Raw genomic sequence first — 26,487 nt, forward strand, 5'->3', positions numbered from 1 at the left:
ATCTTCAAGTGTCCTTCACCGCGCAGCAAATCATTGCGCCAGGTAGTCCCGAGGATTTCCTGCCTATTTTACAGTTCATGAGCCCTACACAAGGATAATACACAGCCATGCCTAAGAATAAGGGTAAGTAACAGTTGCTGAGTTTATTTGCGCAGCAGTTAATACTTGTGGTTGAAAAAAGTTCCTCTAATTAAGGAGTGACGAGTTACAAAGGGTGACTAACGATATGGAAAGCGACCTTGTACAGCTGTCATTCTGTATTTATATATTTAAAGTCGTAATGTGAATCATTGTGAATTCCTGTTTATTATGAGGAAATTGTAAAAAGCTATGCGGAGTTGATGGTTTTGCAAAGAAAACTTTTACTAATATTGAGATAGGATAGGGCAGGGTATGAAAGGCATGGGAACAATTCAGGTTTTCAGACCTATATATTGTTTGGGAGCGTGAGATACAATGATCGGGAAGGCATGTAAGTTACAGCAGATAATGATAATTCTTAGATTATATAGTAGGAATTTAGAGTGAAAAATAATAGAGAATGGATTATACCTAATTCCTTGTAGGTGTGCAGATATTTTTAGTTTAAATTATGAAATTATCACTTTCGTGGATGTCTTTGTCTTTGTGGAAAAAACAAGGTCAGGTAGTATTAACTAATAATAATGATTAAGTAAATTAATACCCATCCCTACATAGAGCTAATTTTCAGGAGTTCTTTGGATTGGTGAGGATTAAATATTAGCAAATATTTGCTGGGATTCAGAGTATAACTTGTAGGTACCCCTACAAAAAAAAAAAAAAAAAATTAACCCTGGAATTATTGTTGCATATGAAAGACAACTTTATTAGAAACAAAATGCTTTTTAAATTTTTGAAATAGCTTGAAAAATAAGGGAGATACGATTTAAAAAAAAAAAAATTTAGCCCGCATTTTTGGCTAGACTTTACCATAACAAAGTGTTAGAATTAAGGGTGGTAATTTGTAAAGATTTCGGTAAAGAAATACACATTAACTCTAAACCACTGATTCAATTTAATTAAAATTTGGAATATTTGGGTTTTATGGATCAACAAATCACGTGAGCATGTCAAAAACAATGTGAGACATCTCCATCATACCATATTTGCCTTTTCATGGCAACCATGAAGCTGTCAATGGTGGGTCTCACTAAACGCTGACCAAAGTCGACCAAAACCACACAAAACCACACAATGATGGTTTTTGCTCAAATGCATAATTTATATATAAAAAATAGCATATGGTTGCATTATTTGACCTATTTTCTTTAAAATGGGTGATTTCTATGTAAAATGATCAAAGAGAAGTTACGTTTTTATCCTCTGCAAAATTAACAACCGACAACCAACGGCAACGCCGACGAAACCCAACCAATGACGGCTTTTGCTCAAATGACAAAAACGTAACTTATCTTTGATGATTTTACATGGAAATCACACATTTTAAAGAAAATAGGTCAAATAATGCAACCATATGCTATTTTTTATATAAATTATGCATTTGGGCAAAAACCGTCATTGCGTGGTTTTGGTCGACGTTGGTTGGCAGTTGGCGGTTGGTAATTTTGGAGAGGATAAAAACGTAACTTCCCTTTGATGATTTTACATGGAAGTCACATTTTAAAGAAAATAGGTCAGATAATGCAACCATATGCTAATTTTTATTTAGAATTATACATTTGAGCAAAAGCCATCATTGTTTCGGTTTGGTCGGCCTTGGTTGCCGGCTGATAATTTTGCAGAGGATAAAAACGTAACTTCTCTTCGATCATTTTACATGGAAATCACACATTTTAAAGAAAATAGGTCAAATAATGCAACCATATGCTATTTTTTATATATAAATTATGCATTTGAGCAAAAACCGTCATTGTGTGGTTTTGGTCGTCAATGGTGATGTGTAAACAAGATCAAACACGAGTGACGAACTGGACGCATGAGATTCATGGGTGATATGCCTATATGTGATGACCCTAAGCTCAAACATCAAGTGATCAACGCTCTTAAGCTTCTCATATCCGGGAGAAAATATGTTGATAAACATGTTTATGTATATTAAAATAACATTTAGTGATACCTTACCTTAATATTTTTACTCGGAAAACTATGTTGCCGAGTTTGATAACCAAATTTCCGTTCAAATCGCTGAAGAAATTTTCTATTTAAAGAATTGGGCATACACTTGCAAAACAACAAGGTAATTTGAATATCTTGCGCATGTGCTGAACGCGGGAAGCATTCAAATTAAACTCTACAGAAGCTAGTGGTCCGCAACAAATGGAGACGTAAATATTACATGGTCGACAGTGGCGCCGCGCATGGATTCCGGGGTACCTATAACTTGGTATCAGTAGCAATAGTGAATAGTGATTGAACATTGTTTACATAGCAATTGAGGTTTCATAGTAAAAGCAATGTTGGTCTTAATTTGCCTTTTATCAGTTTTGATTAGAAAAAAGGCCAATTTATAGTTTCACCCAACCATAGAATTTGATATGTGGCCTGTGTTTCTGGTGAGTATTGTTGTGATATGAATGATGGTGTACATCATTTCCGTTGCAAATGTGGCTTACCGTTCAAAACGTCCCCGGGTGAGACCAAAACGTCCCCGGGTGAGGCCAAAACTTCCTCGGGTCAAAATGCCCCCCGGTCAATACGTCTTAGGGTCAAAACTCCATTTAATTCTTCCCGTTATTACTAGCATTTTTTAAGTAAACGTAATCTAAAACCAACAGTCCTTGTCATTTGTACCATAGATTACGACTGAATTTGCACTGCACGGCATAAATTCACTGGCTACAGGACTGTTTTTGCTGCGTTTGACTATCTGTTTGCCTATGCGTGAATTTTTTTGTGTGCATGTGCCCCGCGTGCATAAACTTGGTAATTAGATATTCGCATATAATATAAATTTAATGTTTTTCTCTTCCAATATTGATTTCTTTCTCTTGACTATCTGTGTTTGTTGCTTCTCGTGTTTTTATTTTCCCAAAACTTTTCTCTTTGCATTATCCACTCTAATTACATCACTGTTAATACATTTCAAACATAACTGCAAGTTATGTCATCTTATAGATTTACTAATTATTTTTGTTTCCAAAAATTAAAAAGCAAAAAATCAGATCTTTCACTAAAGATCGATGATCGGAAAAATCAAGGGAAAGACGGTCTCACTAAACGTCAACCAAACCCAAACAATGACGGCTTTTCTTCAAATGCATAATTATATATAAAAATCAGCATATAGTTGCATTATTTGACCTATTTTCTTTAAAATGTGTGATTTCCATGTAATATGATCAAAGAGAAGTTACGTGTTTATCCTCTGCAAAATTTACCAACCACCGACCAAACCCAATGACGGCTTTTGCTCAAATGCATAATTTTATATAAAAATTAGTATATGGTTGCATTATTTGACCTATTCTTTAAAATGTGTGATTTCCATGTAATATGATTAAAGAGAAGTTACGTTTTTATCCTCTGCAAAATTACCAATGCCGACCAAACCCAAACAATGACGGCTTTTGCCCAAATGCATAATTTCATATAAAAATTAGCATATGGTTGCATTATTTAACCTATTTTCTTTAAAATGTGTGATTTCCATGTAATATGATCAAAGAGAAAATACGTGTTTATCCTCTGCAAAATTATCAACCGCCGACCATGAAGTGAGTCGGACGGAGGATAAAAACGTAAATTCATTTTTTAATTTCAGAAGAATGTGCAATCCTATCATCACTGCTTTGCCCACTTTATAGATTATTATTCAGAGAGAACTTCATATTGACAAACTTAACTGTTTCTATTGGAAAGATGCGAAACCGGAATGAAAAAAATATATACTTCAGAGTAAATAATTGGCGGTAGCCGATGTCAATTATATCTTATCGTATCCAGCACTTGCAAAACAGCGCAGTTATGGAAATAATTATTTTTTCTGGAACTGAAACATTGGAATGATAGTAAATGAAAAAACATTGTTCTGTTGTTGGACTTCCAATGGGCCGCGAATATTTCTTATTTTCACGTTTTGGGGAGAGTTTTAGTCTCTTTAATTACAGATTAGATATGGTTTATCAATTATTTTCATCATTGAACAGACAAGTACGTTGCAGAATGGGGACGTTTTGGTACTATCACACCGGGGACGTTTTGACTGGATACCCAAATGTGTACTTTTGAAGTAATTAAGTATTAAAGTTATGCACTTATGCCTACATTTCCCGAACGATCTGGGGGGACGTGTGGGATATCGGGGTTTTTGTGTGTGGGAGAATAAATGGAGTAATGCGCGTTGCAAAACAGGTATAACATGAACAAAAACACTTAATAAATATAAAAAATATGAAAAACCACATTTTAGGTCCGGAGTCCAGTGGTAGCCATCTTTGTGTTTACCAACGATTCGAAAAATGTCTTGCTAAAATTGTTACACTTACCGAAGTCCACTCCAGTCGCGCAAGACTTTCTAACCGTAAACTAACGCTACCTCCGTTAGGTTAGTTTAGTTTATGGTTACCAAGTCTTGCACGATTGGCTGCCTTCAATCTAGCGCTTCAATCTATACTTACAATCATTAGTAAACAAACATGGCGCCGCGCGCGGTACCCGCCGGTATGGGACATTTTTGTTTTTTATGGGTTTCTTTAATTTTCTTCATTTTACACCTGTTTGGCAATGCGCATTACTCCATTTATTAGTCTCCCCCACCCAAAAACCCCGATTTCCCACACGTCCTCCCCAGATCGTTCGGGAGATATAGGCATAAGTGCATAACTTTAATACTTAATTACTTCAAAAGTACGCATTTGCGACGGAAATAATGTACACCATCATTCATATCACAACATTTCTCATCAGAAACACATAAGCCACATATCAAATTCTATGGTTGGGTGGAATTATAAATTGACCGAAAAAAAATCTTTTATTGATATTTTGGTATTTTTCTTTAATTTTTAGTTCACTTTAGTGGTTTTAGGGCCTTGTTGAAGGGTCATACTATAGACTGACAAGTAACATAATTTGATAATTGGACCAACAATCCGCATGTGAATAAGCATAATGCTTGTTGTGGTGAAAGTTATTTGTGCTACATCTTATATGATAGGTAAATTTTTAGTTGTGCACACCTACGTGATAGAACAATAGAAAATTATTAATCTTCTAATTTATAATATATCAACATAATATGCAATTTTCTTGGCAGAAATCAATAACAAAAAAGTTGCTAAAAACTATTTACTAACAGTCACGGTAGATGCCAAGGTTGAAGAAATGAAAGAATTATAAATTAAATCTATTCTACCAAACCTAACCTATATTTATTAATTCGGTACCTCAAATTCTAAAGATCATCTGGGTCATCACAGATGCTGATGGCCTGATTATTATTGTACCTCAGGCAATTAACACAACGGCAGAACACACTGTCCACAACGTGAAAGCTATCGTCTGATAGTGACTGGGCTGGCATGGCGTGTGGACTGTATTCTAGTGGCTTTGTTTGTTAGTGAATTTGTAACAAGGTTTTTTGTGTTTTATTTCTGCCAAGAAAATCTTGTGTTAATGTGTTATAATTTACAAAATTAATATTTAATTTTCTAATGCTATATCGTGTACGTGTGTGCAACTAAGATAATATAGATAGTTATTGTCACTCACTCACTTTTTCTCATCTGATAAGTAAACACTGTGTTAAAGAGTGCAGGGGCAACTCGGTCCATCAACTAAATCAAGTTGCCCTGCTGTGATTTGCCCCTTGTTTGTCTTCCTTTGTTTCTTTTTTAAGGTAGGTAGGATAGGGTCTCGCTAATTACCAACCAAACCTGACTAAGGATGGTTTTTGCTCAGAAGCACAATTTTGTATAAAAATTAGCATATGGTTGCATTATTTGACCTATTTTCTTTAAAATGTGTGATTTTCATGTAATTTGATCAAAGAGGTTACGTTTTTATCCTCTGCAAAATTACCGACCACAGCTACGAATACCGTGAAAAATTAGCATATGGTTGCAGTATTTGAACTATTTTCTTTAAAATGTGTGATTTTCATGTAATTTGATCAGAGGAGTAACGTTTTTAGCCTCTGCAAAATTACCGACCACAGCTATGAATTTGCCAACCAAATCCGTCCAAGGATGGTTTTTGCTCAAATGCACAATTTTATGTAAAAAATTAGCATATGGTTGCATTATTTGAACTATTTTCTTTAAAATGTGTGATTATCATGTACTTTGACCAAAGAGAAGTTGTGATTTTCATGTAATTTGACCATAAAGAAATTGTTCTTAGCTTCTGCAAAATGACCAACCACAGCTATAAATGCCGTAAAAAATTAGCATATGGTTGCATTATTTGAATTATTTTCTTTTATCAAATTACATGAAAATCACACATTTTAAAGAAAATAGTTCAAATAATGCAACCATATGCTAATTTTTTACATAAAATTGTGCATTTGAGCAAAAACAGTCCTTGGTCAGGTTTGGTCGGTAAATTCGTAGCTGTAGTCAGTAATTTTGCAGAGGCTGAAAACAACTTCTTTGATCAAATTACATGAAAATCACACATTTTAAAGAAAATAGTAAAAATAATGCCACCATATACTAATTTTTTACAGTTTTCGTAGCTGTGGTTGGTAATTTTGCAGAGGCTAAAACATAACTTTTCTTTGATCAAATTACATGAAAATAGTTCAAATGATTCAACTATATGCAATCTATTACACAAATAACATAATAGTAAACTTAATAGAGTTTGATCTATATCACCAGTGATCATAGATGGCATGCTGGATGTTGGTAGCTGTGGTTGGTTAATTAATCACACATTTTAAAGAAAATAGCTGAAATAATTCAACTATATGCAATCTGTTACGGGACGGGCTGGTTATGTGAAGAGACGTTACGTATAACGGATAAGTGCTTAAGAACCAGCTCACTTCTAGGAGCCACTGTAGGACTGAATTATCTGGTCAGGGCCTAGATAATTCGTAAGACTAGAAGTAAAGGTAACAAAGAAGATTTCAGGAAAGGAATATTAAACTAGCGATAAAACTAGTAAACGAAATTATTAATAACATGAAAAATATTTACAGGCAATCAACACAAAAGAGAATGGGCAGTTGGGTCAATGGGACCGTTACATGATTATAAGAATATGGAAAGTATCGTTCAAATAAGAAACACAAGATAAGTATACAATATGGTACTATCTAAGTACAAAGAGATCAGGAACATGTATCAAAATAAGTAATAAGTACAAATATAAGTATAATGCAATGCAATGTATATAAGACACGTAATGTAGGCAAAAAGGGTGATCACTTCACACCAATCGTCTCATGAGTCCAAACTTCTATTTTTATCAAGAGAGCAATATGCGAGAAATGACAAGGTGTGAGTGATTTCCACCGCTTATATACCATTGGACCGGAAGCGGGATACTTCCGGTGAAGGGTGCGGGTGAGCGCAAAGGGGGTGGAGAGTAAGTTAACACGTCAACATGGGTAGTTTTAAGACCCTCGACTCGCTTGAACAATCTACTTATTTAGTAACTGTCAAATCTGTGCGCTCCGAACTATTCAGGATTACTTCGCTTGTCTGTTTGTTCTACAAGAGTGCGCACATTTCTCCGCACGTAGGCAAGATTACATATAGTGGACGGGCGTTACTGCTTAACATTGTTACAATACATACATAGACAAGAAATATGAACATAGTTATGTAATACAAAGGAACACAATTCTATAACATAATTACACATATGACGTAATATCTAATATTACGTTACAAATCTATTACACTAATAACATAATAGTAAGAAGATTAATAGTGTAGGTTGATCCATACCACCAGTGATCATAGATGGCAGGCTGGATGGTATTCGTAGCTGTGGTCGGTAATTTTGCAGAGGATAAAAATGTAGCTTCATTGATCAAATTACATGAAAATCACACATTTTAAAGAAAATATGCCAAATAATGCAACCATGTGCTAATTTTTTATACAAGATTGTGTATTTGAGCAAAAACCGTCCTTGGTCGGGTTTGGTCTGTTTTGGTTGGTAATTAGGGAGACCTTGTAGGATAGGTTAGAGTAGATGAAATTATCATACTTTAATTTCTTCAACCTTCACATGTATGGACCGAGCTTTTTAATAATTGGTATTTTGTTAGAAGTACACACCTACACAATATAGCAATAAAAAATTAAATGATTTTTATAAATTTTGATACATCAACTTCATACAAGGTTTTCCTGGTGGAAATAGATTAGAAATTTGCTAAAAGGAAATGTGCTACTGATCGGAGCTGTGACAATAGGTTTGAAGCTCCGTGTTTGTCCAGATCCTTCAACGTTGGTTTGACAATGGCATTAATATTTTGTACCGGATGTTCTCCCACCATGCTACATATTTTTAAAACCGTGCTACAGAGCTGAGCTTCATGCTTTTCTTGAAATTATGAAACTCGTCTACATCTGGCAGTCTGATCAGATGCCAAAACCAGCAGTCAATATCCCTGATGAGAACCCCAGATACTGCATCACTAAATGCAGGTTAGGTTAGACAAAATTATCATACTTTTATTTCTTCAGCCTCCACATTTATCAAAACAGATTGTCTCAAGCAGTCATCATGACTGTTCATTAGTGTATCTTTTATCAATTTTTTCTATTACTGATTTCCGCCAAGAATAACTCATTACGTTGATGTATTATAATTTACAAAATAAATATTTAATTATTGATATATCACATAGTGGTGCACTTCGAAAGATTTACCATATAATGTAGCAGAAATAATTTTAACCATAAAAACAAGCATTAAGTTAATTTATATGCTGCTTCTCAGTCATTAGTTATACATCGGTCCCTGTTAGTCTCTAGTATGACTGCTTGTGGACTGCGAATGAATAATAACTATAATGTTGAATTAATTTAAGTTCCATACCTAGTGGTCCTATCTGGAAATGCAGGACCACTCAGGGCTGTTTGTTTAAATTAGTACCCATAATATAGCCATGGAAATTGGCATTTTTGCCATGAAGGCACACCACCTGCCTTTCAATTTTTTTTATTCTAGATAAACTCCCTTCATCAGTTACACTAACTTTTCTTAAATTGATATCTTCCACAAATGTATGATTTTAGTGATGTAAATTTTCTTTGGCTACATAATGGAACATTTAAATACTCCCCTTGATCATCAGAATAAACAAAGATTGAAAAAAGAAAAAAAGGGAGTGTTGTATGTAGTTTTCAAAAGTAATTGAGTGTTTCTATAGCATATCCCCCCCCCCCAGCCTCTCCATCACAAAAAAATGTGAAATTATATCAAAACTAATAGTGATGTTATTTTACTGAAATTGCCTCAGTTTTACATCAGACTTGGAAATAGGGGGTGGGGTCAAGCAAAAAAAAAAAAAAACTACACGGCAGTAGAAATCCATATCACATTCAAATGAATCCCTAACATTGACATTCTTTTTGAAGGTAATTTTATTTTGCAGTCTGATAAGTTTGGAGAAAAGTAGATTATTATTTTTCAAACTACACATAATTTTGAACTTGTCTGGACAAATATGGAAAGGCATTTGCTATGATGTTTATATTGTAAGAATGTGCATAGTACCAGGTGAGTTTGGGGAAATAATGTGTACAGGTGGGATCTCTATGATTTCTGTGTTCTTGTAAACAAATGTCAGAAATTATGCCCTGGTAGTGAGAAAGCCAATGAAAATCAGAATGTTAAAAGTGAATAAATTAAAAGTGTATGAAAGTGGCACTGGCCGACAAGTCTTTCAAGATAAAAACTAAACGAGGATGGAGCCTTTATTAGTACATTTTGCTTGTTACAGCAAGCACATAGTCGTAATACATGTGACTGATATTAAATAAGAACTGTGGAAATGGGGGTGGGTCACTGAGTACTATGAAAGGTTAAGGAGAAGGGGGACCAAATGTCTGGGAACAGGAAATGTTAAGGATAAGATGGAACAGTTAGCTAAGTGACGGATGTTAGCTCACAACTGAGGAATAAAAGGAAGAAAATAATAAGTGTGAGCAATTGTCTACTAAGGGTGGACAACGACTTTGAGAGGAAAGGGGGGGATTTGAAGGGCAATTAGAGATAGCTTAAAATTTTGTTGGCAGTGGGTATAGGTGGGGTGAGATATTGAACATGACCCAATTTTGTTCATTTGTGTTTGGAAGCAGCCATCATACAAGGAACGAACAATGAATGAAATAAGGGCATGTTCAGTACTGATCTTGACTGCAGCACAAGATTGTGGTGAGGAGGTTGACAGGTTTTGAAGTTGGGCAGCAGGTGACTGATTCTCTTGTGATATCCATCTCACATGACCACCACTTGAAGGTATCAATTATCGGTCCCACCTCCAGAAGAAGGATATAACCAGTCTTGACAGGCTGTATACAGTTGAATGAAACTATCTGGTGTTTGTTAGAGTAAGACCAGTTCTCTAAAGAGTTGGTGCTGTGCCAAGGGAGTTTGTGATTTATGAGTTTATTGGTGATTGGGGCTTTTTCAGAATTTTTGTTGATCGTTTTATTTCCACAGGAAAGGGAGGAAAGAACCGCAGACGTGGTAAGAATGAAAATGAAGCAGAAAAGAGAGAACTGATCTTCAAGGAGGAAGGACAGGAGTATGCACAGGTGAGCAAAATAAATTTTATGCAGATTTTAAATCATAATCTTGCCAATGTTTTTGTGGGGTGGATAAGAAGGGAGTCACCATATGATGTAGTGGTAAACCTGTTCTGTGGAAGAGCTGTACCTTGCTGCTGTGGCCATGACCTGAGTAGTGTGGCCACATTAGAATGGTGATTTCTTACTCCCATAAGTTGTATGCCAGCATGGGCTTGAGATAGTGAAGGATGTTTAGTTGCATTATGGTTTGAGGAGGCCAGATGAGCAACATGGTCAGTGAAAAAATGCATAACAGAGTTTTAAGGATAAGTATGGTAATTCAGGTCAAATACTTCAAATTTTGATCAGGTAAAGGGTTTTTGTGTATGGGCATTTATCATTTATTTATTTATTTATTTGTTTTATTTTTTTTCCACAGGTTACAAAGATGCTGGGTAATGGTCGCCTGGAGGCACTTTGCTTCACAGATGGTATGAAGAGGCTCTGTCATATTAGAGGGAAATTACGTAAAAAGGTAAGTTGGATGTTCTTCGAATGGTATTATAATTGGCCATGTACTAGAAATTGTACAAGGAGCTAAGATGAGATGGAAATAAGGGTGGTGGATGGTAATGGGATGGGTGGGAGTGGGTGTGTACCTTTGACTTAGCTACATCCTTTATAAGGGACAAAAGGCCCTTTGTATGTAGATGGAATATAGACCAATGACCAGGATGCATGGAAATTAGAAAGAACAAACAAGGAAAGTCAAATAAGTGGAGTGAGCTTGAGGAGAAGAACTAGGATGATATAGAGGATGAGCATTGAACACATATCAGTAGTGATTATTGTTGACTTGAGTTTTACAAATTGGAAACATATAGCCCCACTGTGGTTGGCTATGTCAGTAGGTCCTCTCATAGATCTAGGAAGAAATGTTGGACTCTTGTCTTGTTGTATTTGTGTGGGACTGTCATTGACTTCAAGTAGTAGTAGTTGGGGAGCAGTTGCTGGTTGTTAGCTCTCCTTGTGTATAAGAACAAAAGCAAATGAATGTTGATAGATCTTGCACCTAATACAAAGACCATGTATGCCCCAGAGAACTACACCTAATGGTATAGGTAATTGTTGGTATGTTTTGAATATGAGAAGCAGTGAGATGATTCGGTGTCGTAGGACCATCATTTGTAGATTCCCATTGTTTATCCTGGGATATTAGCTAGTACAACAGAAAAAAGTGCAAATGATGGGAATTTTTGTAAATATATGAATAGGCGGTGTAGCTGAAATAGGTACTCTCCAAATCTACCTCCTGTTTCAGAGGGATGATGACATTTCCAGGGCTGTCTGACCTAGCAGTCGCATCTAGGGAATGTTGTCCTTGTCCCTTCTATATAGATGGAGGAAGCATTTGCTCTATAGATAGATAGGGATCACATGTTGGGGAATGGAAGTTATAGTAAGCATTTGTAGAGTATGTGAAAAGGGTCGTCATGAGAAATGTGTATTAAGTGATGAATATTAGAATAGGACTATGAGGGAATGAATGTACCCACTGTTCCAGATAGCAAGAAGAGTGTAGAGGAAAGGGAGGCATTTTTGATGGATTGATGTGTTTGTTTAGAGAATTTTGGGAGGCATATCAATGTAGTGGTATAGGGAAATCTCAGTGCTGGAGCAGGGGATGAACTAATAGATGAAGTTGTTAGGAATAGGAAGTAGATGAGGTGCTTAGAGTAAACTGTTTAAATGGGAAAGAAAAGGTACAGTAATACAGGAAACCGCAAGAAGTGTTGGAAGTAGTGAATGATGGAGATTAGAGTGGAAGAAGAATGGGGTTGTTTCAAGAAGGGAGTGACAAGATGTGCAAAGATGGAATGTGTGAAGCATTCAGGGACTGGTTGCAAATTAGGATGAGAGAAATATGAGATATACCCCGTCTGGTGTATTGGCTGCTTGTTATTGTGGCAAAGTAGCATGCAGTCGATACTTTAGGGTCTATATGCGCCCCTATGGACCAGAGCCACACATCATTTTGTCTATGATAGAGGAAAACTCTGTTCATAGAGAAATGATGACACTTTTATACTACGACTGTCACTCCATTATGCTGTCCCCCAACCCCTTGTTGCTGTCCTGTACCATTTCTCTGAGAATTCTTTTTCTGTGGTGGGGGAAAAGAATACTGCCACCAAGTATTCCCACTTGGATCGTAAGAGGCGAGAAGAAAGGGATGGGGATTGGGACTAGGCATCCTTCTCCTTGTAGCCCCACAGGGCACATTCCTAAAAGTAAAAGCAAAGGCATAAGAGGGTCTGGAAGTTCTCGGACCAGCATCCTAAGGTTTGGGTCTTTTAATGTGCGTGGATGTGGTACAGATGAGAGTAAAAGGGAAGATAGGTAGTATGTTTGTGAGAAGAAAGATGGATGTGTTGGCTTTGAGTGAAACTAAGCTGAAAGGGAAGGGTGATTGTAAGTTTGGGAGTGTAAGTGGGAGGTTATCAGGAGTGAAGAGAGGGCGAGGGAGGGAAGGGGTGTCTATACTAGTAAGTGAAGAGATAGGTAAACGTGTAGTGGAGTGGTAGGAGGTTTCCTCAAGGATAATGTGGATGAAGGTGAAACTGGGAAAGGAGATGTGGGTTTTTGTAAGTGCATATGGGCCTGGCAGTGAGAAGAGTGTAGAAGAAAGGGAGGCCTTTTGGATAGATCTAAATGAGTGCATAGAGGGTTTAGGGAGAAGTGTAAATGTAATAGTACTGGGAGACCTTAATGCTAGGGTAGGAAAGGATCCAATTGATGGAGTGGTTGGGAAATGTGGAGTTCCAGGAAAAAATCGTAGTGGAGAGTTGATGGTGGAAATGTGTCTCGAAAGAGAGTTGATGATAGCAAATACAGTGTTTCGGAAGAAAGTCAAGCATAAGTACACATGGGAGAGGGTGGTAGATAGAGCTTTAATGGACTATGTAGTGGTAAATAGGATTATGATAGGAAGAGTTAAGGATGTACATGTGCTAAGGGGAGAGGGTGGGGGATCAGATCATTTTCTGGTGGAAGGTAAGTTGAGAGTGGAGGACAGATGGAGAAAGAGGAAAGGGACAAAAGGTAGGGAGGTTCTTAGAGTGAACTCTTTAAATGAAGAGGAAAAGGAGGAGTACAAGAAGAAGCTGAAGGAGGAGTGGGAGGGAGTGAAGGATAGAGTAGAGGTAGGTGTGGAGGAGGAATGGGGATGGTTCAAGGAGGGAGTCACAAAGTGTGCAAAGATAGTGTTGTGGAACAAGAAGGACAGGAGGAAATAGAAGGAAGGGTAGTGAATGGTGGGATGAGGAAATGAAGAAGGTTGTAGAAGAGAAGAAGCGAGCTTACACAGTTACAAAATAGGATGAGGGAGTCATATGAGATGTACAAAGAAAAGAAAAGAGAAGTAAAGAAAAAGGTAAAGAGGAGAGCAGATGTAAAATGGGGTAAGAGTATGACAAATTTTTGAAAGTAATAAAAAGATGTTTTGGAAAGAAATTAAGAGAGGAAGAGGAGGCGAATCAAGTAGAGAAGAAAAGGTAAAAGGTGCAGATGGAGAGATGATAATGGAGGAGAAGGCAGTAAGGGGAAGATGGGCAGAATATTTTAGGGGGTTGCTAAATGTGAAGGAGGATAGGGAGGGAAAGATAGCTGCAGTGGGAAATGCTAAGAAAATGAGAGCGATGAGTGAGGAAAATTGAGGAGAAATAAGGAAAGATGAAGTGAAGGCAGTTGTTAAGATGATGAAAGCAGGTAAGGCACCTGGTCTGGATGGATGCCATGCAGAATGTCTTAAAAAAGGAGGTACAGTGATGGTGGACTGGTTGGTGAGGTTATTTAATGTTTGCTGGAGAGAAGGTAGAGTGCCGGAGGACTGGAGGAGTGCTTGTATAGTTCCACTTTACAAGGGAAAGGGGGACAAGTGTGAATGTAGTAGTTTCAGAGGGATTAGCTTGTTAAGTGTAGTTGGGAAGGCTTATGGGAGGATCTTGATTGAGAGGATTAGGAGAGGAACAGAGGGAGTAATTGGTGAGGAACAGTGTGGATTTAGGACAGGTAGAGGTTGTGTAGATCAGATTTTTGTGGTAAGACAGATATGTGAGAAAGCTATAGGAAAGGGGAAGGATGTTTTTTGGGCCTTTATGGATCTGGAAAAGGCTTATGACAGGGTAGACAGAAAGGCACTGTGGGAGGTTATGCGGATATACGGGATAGGAGGAAAGCTTCTGGGAGCTGTCAAGAGTTTTTATGAGAGTAGTAGAGCTTGTGTCAGGATTAGAAATGGAGAGAGTGAGTGGTTTGAGGTAAAGGTGGGACTTCGTCAAGGATGCGTTATGTCACCCTGGCTGTTCAACTTAAACATGGATGGGGTAGTGTGAGAGGTAAATGCAAGGGTAGTGGGTCAGGGATTGGAGATGGTTAAAGAAAATGGAGAAAAGTGGGAGGTGAGCCAGCTATTGTTTGCTGACGACACTGCGCTTGTGGCAGGATCGGAGGAGGGACTGAGGAAGTTGGTGACAGAGTTTGGGAGTGTGTGTGATAGAAGAAAGCTGAAGATAAATGTGGGTAAAAGTAAGATGATGAGATGTAAAAGGGGTGAAAGTGGCAGTAATCTGGAAGTGAGCATTAAGGGAGAGGAAGTGGATAGTTTTAGATACTTGGGTGCAAATGTGGCAGGAAAAGGTGAGAGGTAGAATGTAGATTGAGAGAAGCGAGTAAATGCCTTGGTGGATTAAAAAGTGTAATGAGGAATAGACATTTGGGAATGGATGCTAAGAGGAGACTGTATGAAGGAGTAATTGTGCCAACAGCACTGTATGGAGCAGAAACATGGAACATAAGAGAGGAAGAGAGAAGGAGCTTGAATGTGTTTGAGATGAGGTGTCTGAGAAGTATGATAGGGGTTACTAGGCTAGATAGAGTGAGAAATGAGGAGGTGAGGAGGAGAACAGGGGTGGAAAGGGAGTTGGGAGATAGGGTTGATGAAAGAGTATTAGGATGGTTTGGACACATGGAAAGAATGAGTGAAGAAAGACTAGTAAAGGAGGTATGGAAGGCAATGTAGAGGGAGTGAACATGAGGGGACGTCCTAGGATGAGATGGATGGATGGGATGAAGGGGGCTTTGGGGAAGAGGGGAATGTCTGTTGAGGAAGGACGGGAGAGGACAGAAGACGGGTGAATGGAGAATGGTTGTATATGGAAGATGTTGTGATGCTTGAGGTGGGATGGGGGGTGCAGTAGTGTGTGTGACCAAAATTTTGATGCAGCCCGAAGGGATTTCTCCCCGTCCTCTCCTTTATATGGGGGGTTGCCGATTTAATGAAGCAGCCTTGCTGTGGATGTGCTGTGTCTTGCGACACTGCTTCTGACCCAGGGCAGTGGAGAGGGTGCAGGGATGACCCGTCATCTAGGAGGTGCTAAGATAAGAGGGAGGGTGGAGGGGTGTGGAGTGTTTTCAGGGATGGAATGGGTGGAAATGATTTTATGCCTTTTCCTTTTTGGCTACCTACCTAGTAAGGGGGAAAAAGCCTTGGTGTATGGATGTATGTACAGAAGAAGAAAAAAGAGAAGCAAAACCTAAAGTAAAGGAGAGTAGATGTAAAATTGGGGAAGTTTATGGCTGAAATTTTAATAATAAAAAGTGTTTTGGAAGTTAAATGGAAGGGGAGGTGAGTGAAGTAGAGAGAAAAGGTAGAAGGTGCAGATGGAAGAAGAGGTGGTAAGGGGAAGATGGTCAGAGTATTTTAAGGAGCTGCTAAATGTGAAGGATAGGGAGGAATTGGTTGCAGTGAGAGGCACTAGGAAAATGATAGTGATGGGTGAGGAAAATTGAGAAATAGAAGATATGAGGTGCAATTATGTATGAATAGGACAAATCACAGCATAAACCCACCCAGCACCCATCCAGAAATTTTATAGATGTGTCAAGATATATACCAATCTCACAAAATCATACTCTATATTTAACTTTAATTAGTAATTTGCAGGATATATATTATTTATTTTTTCATGCTAGATGTAATCAGATTTTTATTAATTTTTTCTTTATTTTATTACAGGTATGGATTAATCAAGGTGACATCATTTTACTTGGTTTACGGGACTATCAAGATAAGAAGGCAGATGTTATTCTTAAGTATAATGCTGATGAAGCCAGGAATCTAAAATCTTATGGAGAAATTCCAGAGTCAGGTAAGTTTAACCACCTAGAAAATTTGGCATGAATGTGAGAAATGAAATCTTCATTATCCTTTAGTATATATAGTGTTTGCTCATCAAAGCTTTTCTAAAGTAGCAAAATATTGTACTGCTAATAAGAGCTTTGTTCTTGTATGATTTTTCCTCTGCCCAGATTGTCAATAACTGTTTTCTAATTATTAGCTCTTTCTTGCCTTAATTAGTTTTATTTTTCCGCCTTACAGTCAAGGTTAATGAGAATGCGACCTTCGTGGAAGATGGTATGGACGACGGCATTGAATTCGATGATTATTCTGAGGAGGAAGAGGATGGAGCAGCAGATATAGATGCAGTAAGTTTATATTTGAGATGAAAAGTTGTATCTTGATTTGCACAAACTAAAGCGTTGGGGTTAGGAAGTGAACAGATAGATTGAAAAGCAAAATTCTGCTATAGAAATGCATAATGACAAGGAGTTGGGTCATGCCCCAAAAGTACTCTCGATATACCCTGTTCAATGGCTCTTTCCACTCCTTTCTTGCTTCCACAATAAAATATAAATAAATAATAAAAATATATATATACCAGCCAACATAATTTTACAAAAAAAATTCACACCTATCTAACCATCTATCTACCTTCAACTTGTACACATATGGAGCCTATTGTGATGGGAATGAGTTGAATGGCCATGTCTCCAACATATATATACATACATATACCAAAGGCTTTTTCCCCCTACATGGGGGGTAGCCAAAAAGAAAAAGGCATAGAAACCACTCCCACCCATTCCATTTCCTATATATTCCACTCCCCTCCACCCTCCACCCTCCTCCCTCCCTCTTATCTTGGCACCTCCTGGATGACGGGTCATCCCTGCATCCTGTCCACTGCCCTGGGTCAGAAGCAGTGTCGCAAGACACAGCACATCCACAGCAAGGCCGCTTCATAAATTCGGTGACCCCCCCTTTCCGTCCCCTCATGCAGAGAAGGAGAAGATGGGGAGAAATCCCCTCGGGCTGCGTCAAATTTTTTCTCATACATACTTCCTCACCCCCCATCCCCCACCCATTCCCCCTCATGCATCACAGCATCATCTATACACAACCCCTCTCCATTCACTCCTATCTTCTGTCCTCTCCCGCCCTTCCTCCACAGACATTCCTCTCTTTTGTAATGCCCCTTTCACCCCATCCATCCATCTCATCCTAAGACGCCCCCTCATATTAACTCCTTCCACCTCTGCCTTCCACACTTCTTTTACTAACCTTTCTTCACTCATTCTTTCCATGTGTCCAAACCATCCAAATACCCTTTCATCAACCCTATCTCCCAGCTCCCTTTCCACCCCTGTTCTCCTCCTCACCTCCTCATTTCTCACTCTATCTAGCCTAGTAACCCCTATGGTACATACATATACCAAAGGCTTTTTTCCCCTTACAAGGGAAGTAGCCAAAAAACAAAGGCATAAAAACCACTCCCACCCATTCCATCCCATCTACATTCTACCTCCACTCCTCCCTTTCCTGCAACATTCGCACCCAGGCATCTAAAACTATCCACTTCCTCCAGTCTCCCCTCCAGTCTGCTGCCACTTTCTCCCCCTGTACATCTCACCACCTTACTCCCACCCACATTTATCCCCAACATCACTCCTTTGTGCACCCCCCCCCCACACACACACAAAACTGTCACCAACTTCCTCAATCCCTCCTCTGATCCTGCCACAAGCACAGTGTTGTCAGCAAACAACAACTGGCTTATTTTCCACTTTTCTCCATTTTCTTTAACCATCACCAATCCCTGACCCATTACCCTTGTATTTACCTCTCATACCACCCCATCCATGTATAAATTGAACAGCCAAGGTGACAACACATCCCTTATGAAGTCCCACCCCTACCTCAAATCACTCGCTTCCTCCATTTCTGATTCTAACACAAGCTCTACCACTCATAAAAACTCTTGACTTTACACCTCCCACCGTGCCCCCTGTCCACCCTGTCATAAGCCTTTTCCAAATCCACAAAAGCCCCAAAAACATCCCTACCTTTTCCAAAAATCTGATCCTGTCTCAAACTCACACCATTCCTCACCAACCACTACCTCTACTCTCCCAATTCTCTCAAAGTCCTCCCACAAGCCCTCCCAACCACACCCAATAAACTAACCCCTCTGAAACCACCACACTCACACCTGACCCCCTTTCCCCTGTAAAGTGGAACTATACGGGCACCCCTCCACTCCTCTAGCACTCCACCCTCTCTTAAACAAACATTAAACAATCCCACCAGCAAGCCCACCATCACTGTACCTCCCCCTTTTAGACACTCCACATGACATCCATCCAACCCAGGTGCCCACCTGCTCTCATCATCCCAACAACCGCCATCACCTCATCCTTCCCCATCTCTTTCCCCTTATAAGGAAGGTAGCCAGCCAAGGCATACACCTGCCCCCATCAATCCCACTTGTATCCAAATATAAGGGACCCTCTTATGCCTCGACTTAATATAGGGTGAACATAGCAGAATCCCTAGCCCCTTCACTCTGTCCTGGTGTGTTGCCTTTTACAATTCTCATGGGAATTAACTTCCACTATTTCTCAAAATCCACATGGGTTGTCCAATTGTTTTCATTTGCTAGGTGCTGTCTTGTGTTGGAATGCTCAGCAACAAGTAGGCTGACAAAGCATCTCAAGAAGCACCATCTCTCCCCTTTGATACCTCTGTCCTACTGTTTGCAACAAACAATTTATTTTCCCATCTGTAATATATATACAAGGACTTTTTCCCTGCACAAGAGAGATAGCCAAAGTTCAAAAGGTATAATTCCACTCCCACCCATTTCATCCTCACCCACTCCACTCCCATTCACCACCCCTTCCTCCCTCCCTCCCTCCCTCTTTTCTTGGCTCCTGGATGATGGGTCATCCCTGCATCTCTCCCATTGCCTTGGGTCAGAAGCAGTGCAGCAAGGCCACTTCATTTCATCAACAACCCTCTCCGACCCCTCATGCAGAAAAAGAGGTGGAGAGAAATCCTTTCAAGCTGTCAAAATATCATTCACGCATAAATACATACATACATATACCAAGACTTTTTCCCCCTTACAAGGGAGGTAGCCAAAAAGGAAAAGGCATAAAATCATTCCCACCCATTCCATCACTGAATACACTCCACACCCCTCCACCCTCCCTCTTATCTTAGCACATAAATACATACATATATATACCAAAGGCTTTCTTCCCCTGTACATGGGAGGTGGCCAAAAAACAAAGGCATAGCTCTTCCCTTCCTCGTATCTTGGCTCCTCCTGGATGATGGGTCATCCCTGCATCTTGTCCACTGCCCTGGGTCAGAAGCAGTGTCTCAAGACACAGCACATCCAAAGCAACACCACTTCATCAGTTTGGCGAGCCCCCTCTCCATCCCCTCATGTAGAAAAGGAGGAAGTTGGGGAGAAATCCCTTTGGGCTGCATAAATTTATTTCTCATACTCCCTCACCCCCCATCCCCCACCCACTCCCCACTTTCATACAAAATGAATAAAAAACAGATGTACCCAGCAGATCACTAAAAGATAATCAAACCTCATATGCACCCTCTTCCCACCATTGTAACGCATTGAGACAGCATTAAAGCACTGAAGAATAGGAGAGTCCTCTCAAGACTAGAAATGACCCTCTTGCCTGCCTTGGAGGCACCCCTGTTACAATGCCCTACCTATGCAACCCCTTCCAGGAACCTTCTATTCCTCCACCAACCTTTTCAAACAATCGCCCTACACTTAATTTTAGGTGAAACAGAATCAATACCTTTGTATATATCCTCACACTTTTCTACAGGAAATGAGCCTTCTTTGCAGACTGTTTGCCCCACAGTATAAAAGCATTTTAACATGGCACATCAACAGTCCCAGAGAGTGCGTGTATACCTTGCTCATATCTTGGCTCCTCCTGGATGATGGGTCATCCCTGCATCTTGTCCACTCACAAACATTGCAAACTACAGCTATTCACACAACACTATACCCGACATCTGGAAGCATGGTAAAATAATCACCATTCCAAAACCGAACAAAGACCCAACAATCCCAACATCGCACCGCCCAATCACACTTCTCTGCACCCCCTCTGAAGTCATTGAACGCCTAATACTTAAACTTGTCACACCAACCACATATTCCCCTTTCTGACTCACAACACGGTTTTAGGCCACTACACTCCACAAACACACTTCTGATAAACCTCACACAAAGAATTTTAGATGGCATCAATTCAGATAGGCCCCACCACAGAACACTTCTCATAACATTAGACATTAGTAAAGCTTTTGATGCTATCCCCCGCCACAACCTAACGAATAAAATATATAACACAGACATGCACAATAACACCAAAAGATGGCTGGCCAATTATCTGGCAGGTAGGAATGCTTACGTGTCATATAATGGCCAATCATCGCACATCAGAAACATTAAGAATGGAGTACCACAGGGCTCAGTTCTATCCCCCACACTATTTAATCTATACATGCATGACTTACCCACACCAGACAACTCAGAAATACAAATCTCTTCCTACGCAGACGACATAACAATCACATGCACACATCGTAACACAGACAAAGCTGCAGAAATAATCCAGCCATACCTTGATACACTCAACACATGGTTCATCACAAACAGACTCAAAATAGCTCCAACCAAATCTACAGCAACACTTCTCACCAACTGGACAATAGAACACAAATACATACCTCATCTCTACATTAACAACACTCTAATACCACACACAAACACACCGAAAATTCTTGGTGTAACATACTATACATCCATGTCTTTCAAACAACACATCACAAAAACAAATGCACACCTAGACTTAACGCACTTAAGTCAATCACTGGAACGACACTTGGACAAAACAAAGAAACTAATATAACAATATACAAACAATGCATATGCTCAGTGTTGAATTATGCGAGTCCTGCATGGGCTCCTAATCTCAGTGAGACACACCACAACACCCTTCAAATCATACAAAACAAAGCCCTAAAAACAATTACAGGCTGCACAAATACAACACCAACAGACCATTTACACCATGAAACAAAAGTCCTCAAAGCTACACTACATAGCAGAACACCCACACACACCAAGAAACATTAAAACAACACCCAAAGACCTTTATTACGCACAAATACTCTCTTCTCTTCCTCCACAACCACAAAATACCAGCCTCCGGAAACATATTCATAATCATATCACTCACCGCTCCATTAACACACTGAAAGACAACACACTGCTGCATGCCAGACCCCCTGATATCCACCCTTCTGAATCCTCTCTCCCACGAAAGGACAGAGTCCACTTGGCCAGACTGCGGTGCGGTCACCACCCAGCACTTCTAAGCTACCAGAAGAGGCTGGATGACCGCATTGTGAACAGCTGCCCAGGATGTAACACTTCACCCCATACCATACAACACATAATGGAAGACTGCATTATACACAGTCATGCACGCAAACAACACAACATACACTATAAAGGATTTGTGGGAAAACCCAGTTTCGGCTGTAGCATTCCTTGGGGAGACGGGACTGCTCGGACAGACAGTCTAGGGAACGACAACAACAACAACAACAGTCCCATAGATAAAGAGTACTCTTATGTCTGCCCATTAACTAAACCATCATGTGTACATAATGTATACATACATATATACCAAAGGGCTTTTCCCTTCTCTTGTATGTGGAGTGGGCAAGTAGAAAAAATATACTTGTCCCATGCCCATCAAAAAATTCATGCATTGCCCCTTCTATTTTAGCATCTTATGAATGAAGGGTCCTTTTCTCCCAAAAGCAATGCAATGAGGTACAGTGCCTGTACAACAGAGCACAGCCGCTGGAGCTGGTTTTAGCCCCCATTGCATGATTATATGGAAATCCATTCCCGACCCTCATCCCCCTCAAATTTGTAGAGCTATGTAGGAATAGCCCTTTGGGCAATGTCATTTCTTCATCCATATGCAACCACTGTTCACTATTATCTAATATGTGAAATACAAGATAACATGACAGTGCAAGATTGCTCACAAGTATGAAAGCACTGGGAACCTTGACAATAATAGCAATATCTATCTATTCAAAGTTTGTCTCATAGCTGAATGGAATAGTTCGTTATTAGCTAGACAAAAATGCACAATAGTATGATCTGAAGTTATCTCGTAATTGAGAATTTATTGTTGGAGATGGGGAGTGTAGATATGTACAAATTTCACCTCCTTAATTGATTTTCTTTTTTTATTTTCAGCTTTAAGAGATGCAGTACCTGTATTCATAATTAGGTAATATTCCACAAGAGCTAGAAGTTAAAGCAGTGCAGATTATTTCAAAATTTAAGATACTTAAAAACTTTACAAGTTCAGACATGACATATTTGTGATGCTAAGATAAGTTGTGCCACAGAATGGTAATGCAACATACTTGTAGAATGAAGATTGTGAACTATTAAGAGTACATTGTGCTGTCTTGGTAAACTACCGATCTTAACTAATTCCAGGTTTTAACCCCTATGGCTCGGAGATGTAGCAAATGTGTAAGCAATGAGTCTAAACAGTAGCATGAGAGATGTTGATTTTTTTTTTTACATATATTTTTAATTTTTTCATTAACTGTTGCACAGTTGTTATACTGTATTGTATTTTAAAGCTTGAAGTTTATTAGAACAATCAGAGAGGATAATGATGTAAATTAAATAAAGCAGATTTTTTTTTTAACTAACTTTTGTGTGTTTTTCTTGCAGCATGAAAAAAGAAACTTAAACATAAAGAATCTAACAGTGATATGTCTTGTACTCCTATTTACTCCCCCTCAAGTCTTTGTGTGAATAACTTCATTTTCCACAAAATCCTTTTACTTCTAAAATGCCCTCGTTTACATATTTGGAATTACAATCTCTACAGTGTGTGTTTATATTTTCCATAATGGGACATAGAGCACAAAATCTAGTAAAAAATTGTATCATGGAACCAAGATACTTTTATCAGGTGATTGATAAGTTTTGATGACAGACTTGAGCTCGTTTTGTCATCCAGAGTATAGGGATTATGCTCTTGTATGACAAATGTGCATCATGTGAATCAAATAGGTTAACATTTTAATAGTTGGAGGGCAGTAAATAAACATACTTTTCATAGTTGAAGTTGTGGTACTAGACAAGTATGTTGCACAAAATCTAGTCTTCAAATTTGGGTCTGAAGTCGATTAACCAACTCGTTATGTGTCCAGCCTTACATATTTTATTTATTTTTTCCTCTGGAAGCTTTACTGATGTACATCTTATCAAATGTTACTGTAACTGAAGTTGATGTAGGGCAACTGAGGTATTATCTTTTGTTTTTTAACTTGGAAGGTAATTTTCCAATAAACTTTATTTAGCAAAACAAGAAAAGGAAATGTTTGTTCTATCAACTGATCTCAACATCCACATGTATTAATATCTTGAACAGTAATGTTGATCAGTTCCATTGTAAAAATTAAAGAGCTTAAAAGTAATAGGTATATTAGTATTCCAATGGGGATGAAAGGGTCCCTGTAAAACTTTTAGCATTGGAGTCTGCTCCAACACATGCACAGAGCAAACACCTGTACTGATACTTCCAGTGGGTGTTCTTGCTGTTTCCCGAATCTGATGCAACACTTTCATCATTAATGTCACTACATCATCATCAGAAATGAATAGTACAAGGCCTCAAAGTTCTTTGTCTAGTGAAGATAAAGAGTTCATATCTGTGTCTGTTGTTACGATTTAGCTTATGATATAAAAGTACATATTTATTGCATATACAGATTGTATGCAAGTGATTCACTTTGTTTTTATACTCATATTCTCAAATCATAGACTTGTCAGAAATGTGAATAAATGAATTTTCACTGGAAAACCAAAAGCCAAAGAACCTATATAGCTACACCAACAGAAATACACTAAAGCATTATTGTACGTGTATATATGAGGAATTTGCCAGGTCGGTAAATTGTTCAAGAGAGCTAAATTGACTAGCAAATAACTGTACTCGTATCTATCTGTATACCAAGGGCCTATTACCCTTATAAAGGAGGTAGCTAGCCAAGGCACACTTCCACCCCTACCCAACTGGCTCACTTCCCCCCACTATCTGACCATCTCCAACCCCCTGCCCATCACCTTCTATACCACTACATACATGTACACATTGAACAGCCAAGACAACATGATGTAGCCCCACATTCACAAACCACTTGATCTCTCCATTCTTGATCCTACTGTAAAAGCTGTTTACTACCTTGACAGCTTTCCCCCAATCTTGTACATCTGCAATACCTCCCATAGTGCCTTCCTGTCTAACCTGTCTTGAGCCATCTCCAAATCCATAAAGGCCCAAAAAACATCCTTACCTTTTGCTAATTCACATCTGCCTAAAAGATTTGATCAATGCACCCTTACCCCCAAAACTCGCACTGCTCGCCAATTATTCCCTCAGTTCCTCTCCTAATCCTCGCAAACCCTCCCCAAAAATATTTCTAACTATACTCAACAAACTGATCCCTCTAAAACTAGTATATTCACGTTTGTCCCCTTTTCCTTTGTAAAATGGAAATATACAAGCACTCCTTCACCCTCTGGCACTTTTCACGTACTTGGGAGAAACTTGAGGCACTCTACTGCAAGATTTGAAACCCTACTTGAGATTGTGTTCAACCTGTCCACTGAAGAGTAGGGTTCTCTGTGCCATAAGGGTTAAACTGTTCATTTGATTTTTCTTGTATCCATTTATATGTCCAGTAAAAATGAATTCTAATCGATGTATGATTATCATTATCCTTGTGCTTGTGAAATGATGGAAGTAGTAATACAATATATTGTATGCTAAATATAGTATAATTTTCAATTGTGTAGTATTGGGTCTGCCAGTGCTTAATTACTTTGAATTAGGGTGTTCAAATGCACCTTTGAAATCAAAAGTAGAGTACCTGAGCAGTGTATAATTAATCCTCTATATTCAAGATTGCTATCCAAATAATTTTTGTGCAGATAAATATTGGTTGCTAGTACTACAACTTGCCAATGATAAAATTCTTAGGGATACTATGTATTTTGAAAAAGAAAAATATCTAGAAGATGGAAACCTATGAAAACGTGGAGATGTATCACACATCCAATCTCCTCCAGGGAATGGTACATTACCAAATTACATGAATTTGACCTTTGTTATATATACAATACATATACATTTATTGAGTATATATATATATTTCTATAAACATTACAGTAAATCAAGCACACAAACATACAATGGTATGTAATAGGGGTTCATCCAAAGATCAAAAGTTATTTGGGAGGACAAAAAATAAATCTTATAATTATGCAAATTTTAATCTAACTTTTTTTTTTTTATATAGCATGGTGATTATGGATCTTGTGTAAATTTAATGTAAATTAAATGTAATAGATCTTTCTATTGGGTGTATTAAAAAAAAAGTGGTTAATTTTCAACCACAATTGTAGAGAAAGTTCTCTGAGACATGGACAACATGCCATGAATTTTTGTGAACACCACAGCCTGACAACCAATT

At 38.6% G+C, this 26,487-nt stretch overlaps 1 protein-coding gene across 1 annotated transcript; it reads left to right on the forward strand.

Moving 5' to 3' along the window:
- Window positions 1-25,716, forward strand: eIF1A (eukaryotic translation initiation factor 1A). The gene is made up of 6 exons (XM_076198712.1): window positions 1-123; window positions 10,612-10,706; window positions 11,119-11,214; window positions 16,756-16,888; window positions 17,119-17,225; window positions 23,186-25,716. Exons 1-6 carry the CDS (start codon window positions 108-110, stop codon window positions 23,189-23,191), a joined length of 453 nt encoding a protein of 150 aa, XP_076054827.1. The 5' UTR covers window positions 1-107; the 3' UTR covers window positions 23,192-25,716.
- Window positions 25,717-26,487: the final 771 nt, after the last annotated feature.

Source organism: Oratosquilla oratoria, chromosome 15 (assembly GCF_046742065.1).
Source record: "Oratosquilla oratoria isolate Oo_2021 chromosome 15, ASM4674206v1, whole genome shotgun sequence".
NCBI classification, from domain to species: Eukaryota; Metazoa; Arthropoda; class Malacostraca; order Stomatopoda; family Squillidae; genus Oratosquilla; species Oratosquilla oratoria.

Coding starts and splice junctions, on each gene's coding strand:
- eIF1A (XM_076198712.1), top strand. Junction 10,707..11,118: donor AAGGACAGGAGTATGCACAG/GTGAGCAAAATA, acceptor TTTTTTCCACAG/GTTACAAAGATGCTGGGTAA. Junction 16,889..17,118: donor TGGAGAAATTCCAGAGTCAG/GTAAGTTTAACC, acceptor TCCGCCTTACAG/TCAAGGTTAATGAGAATGCG.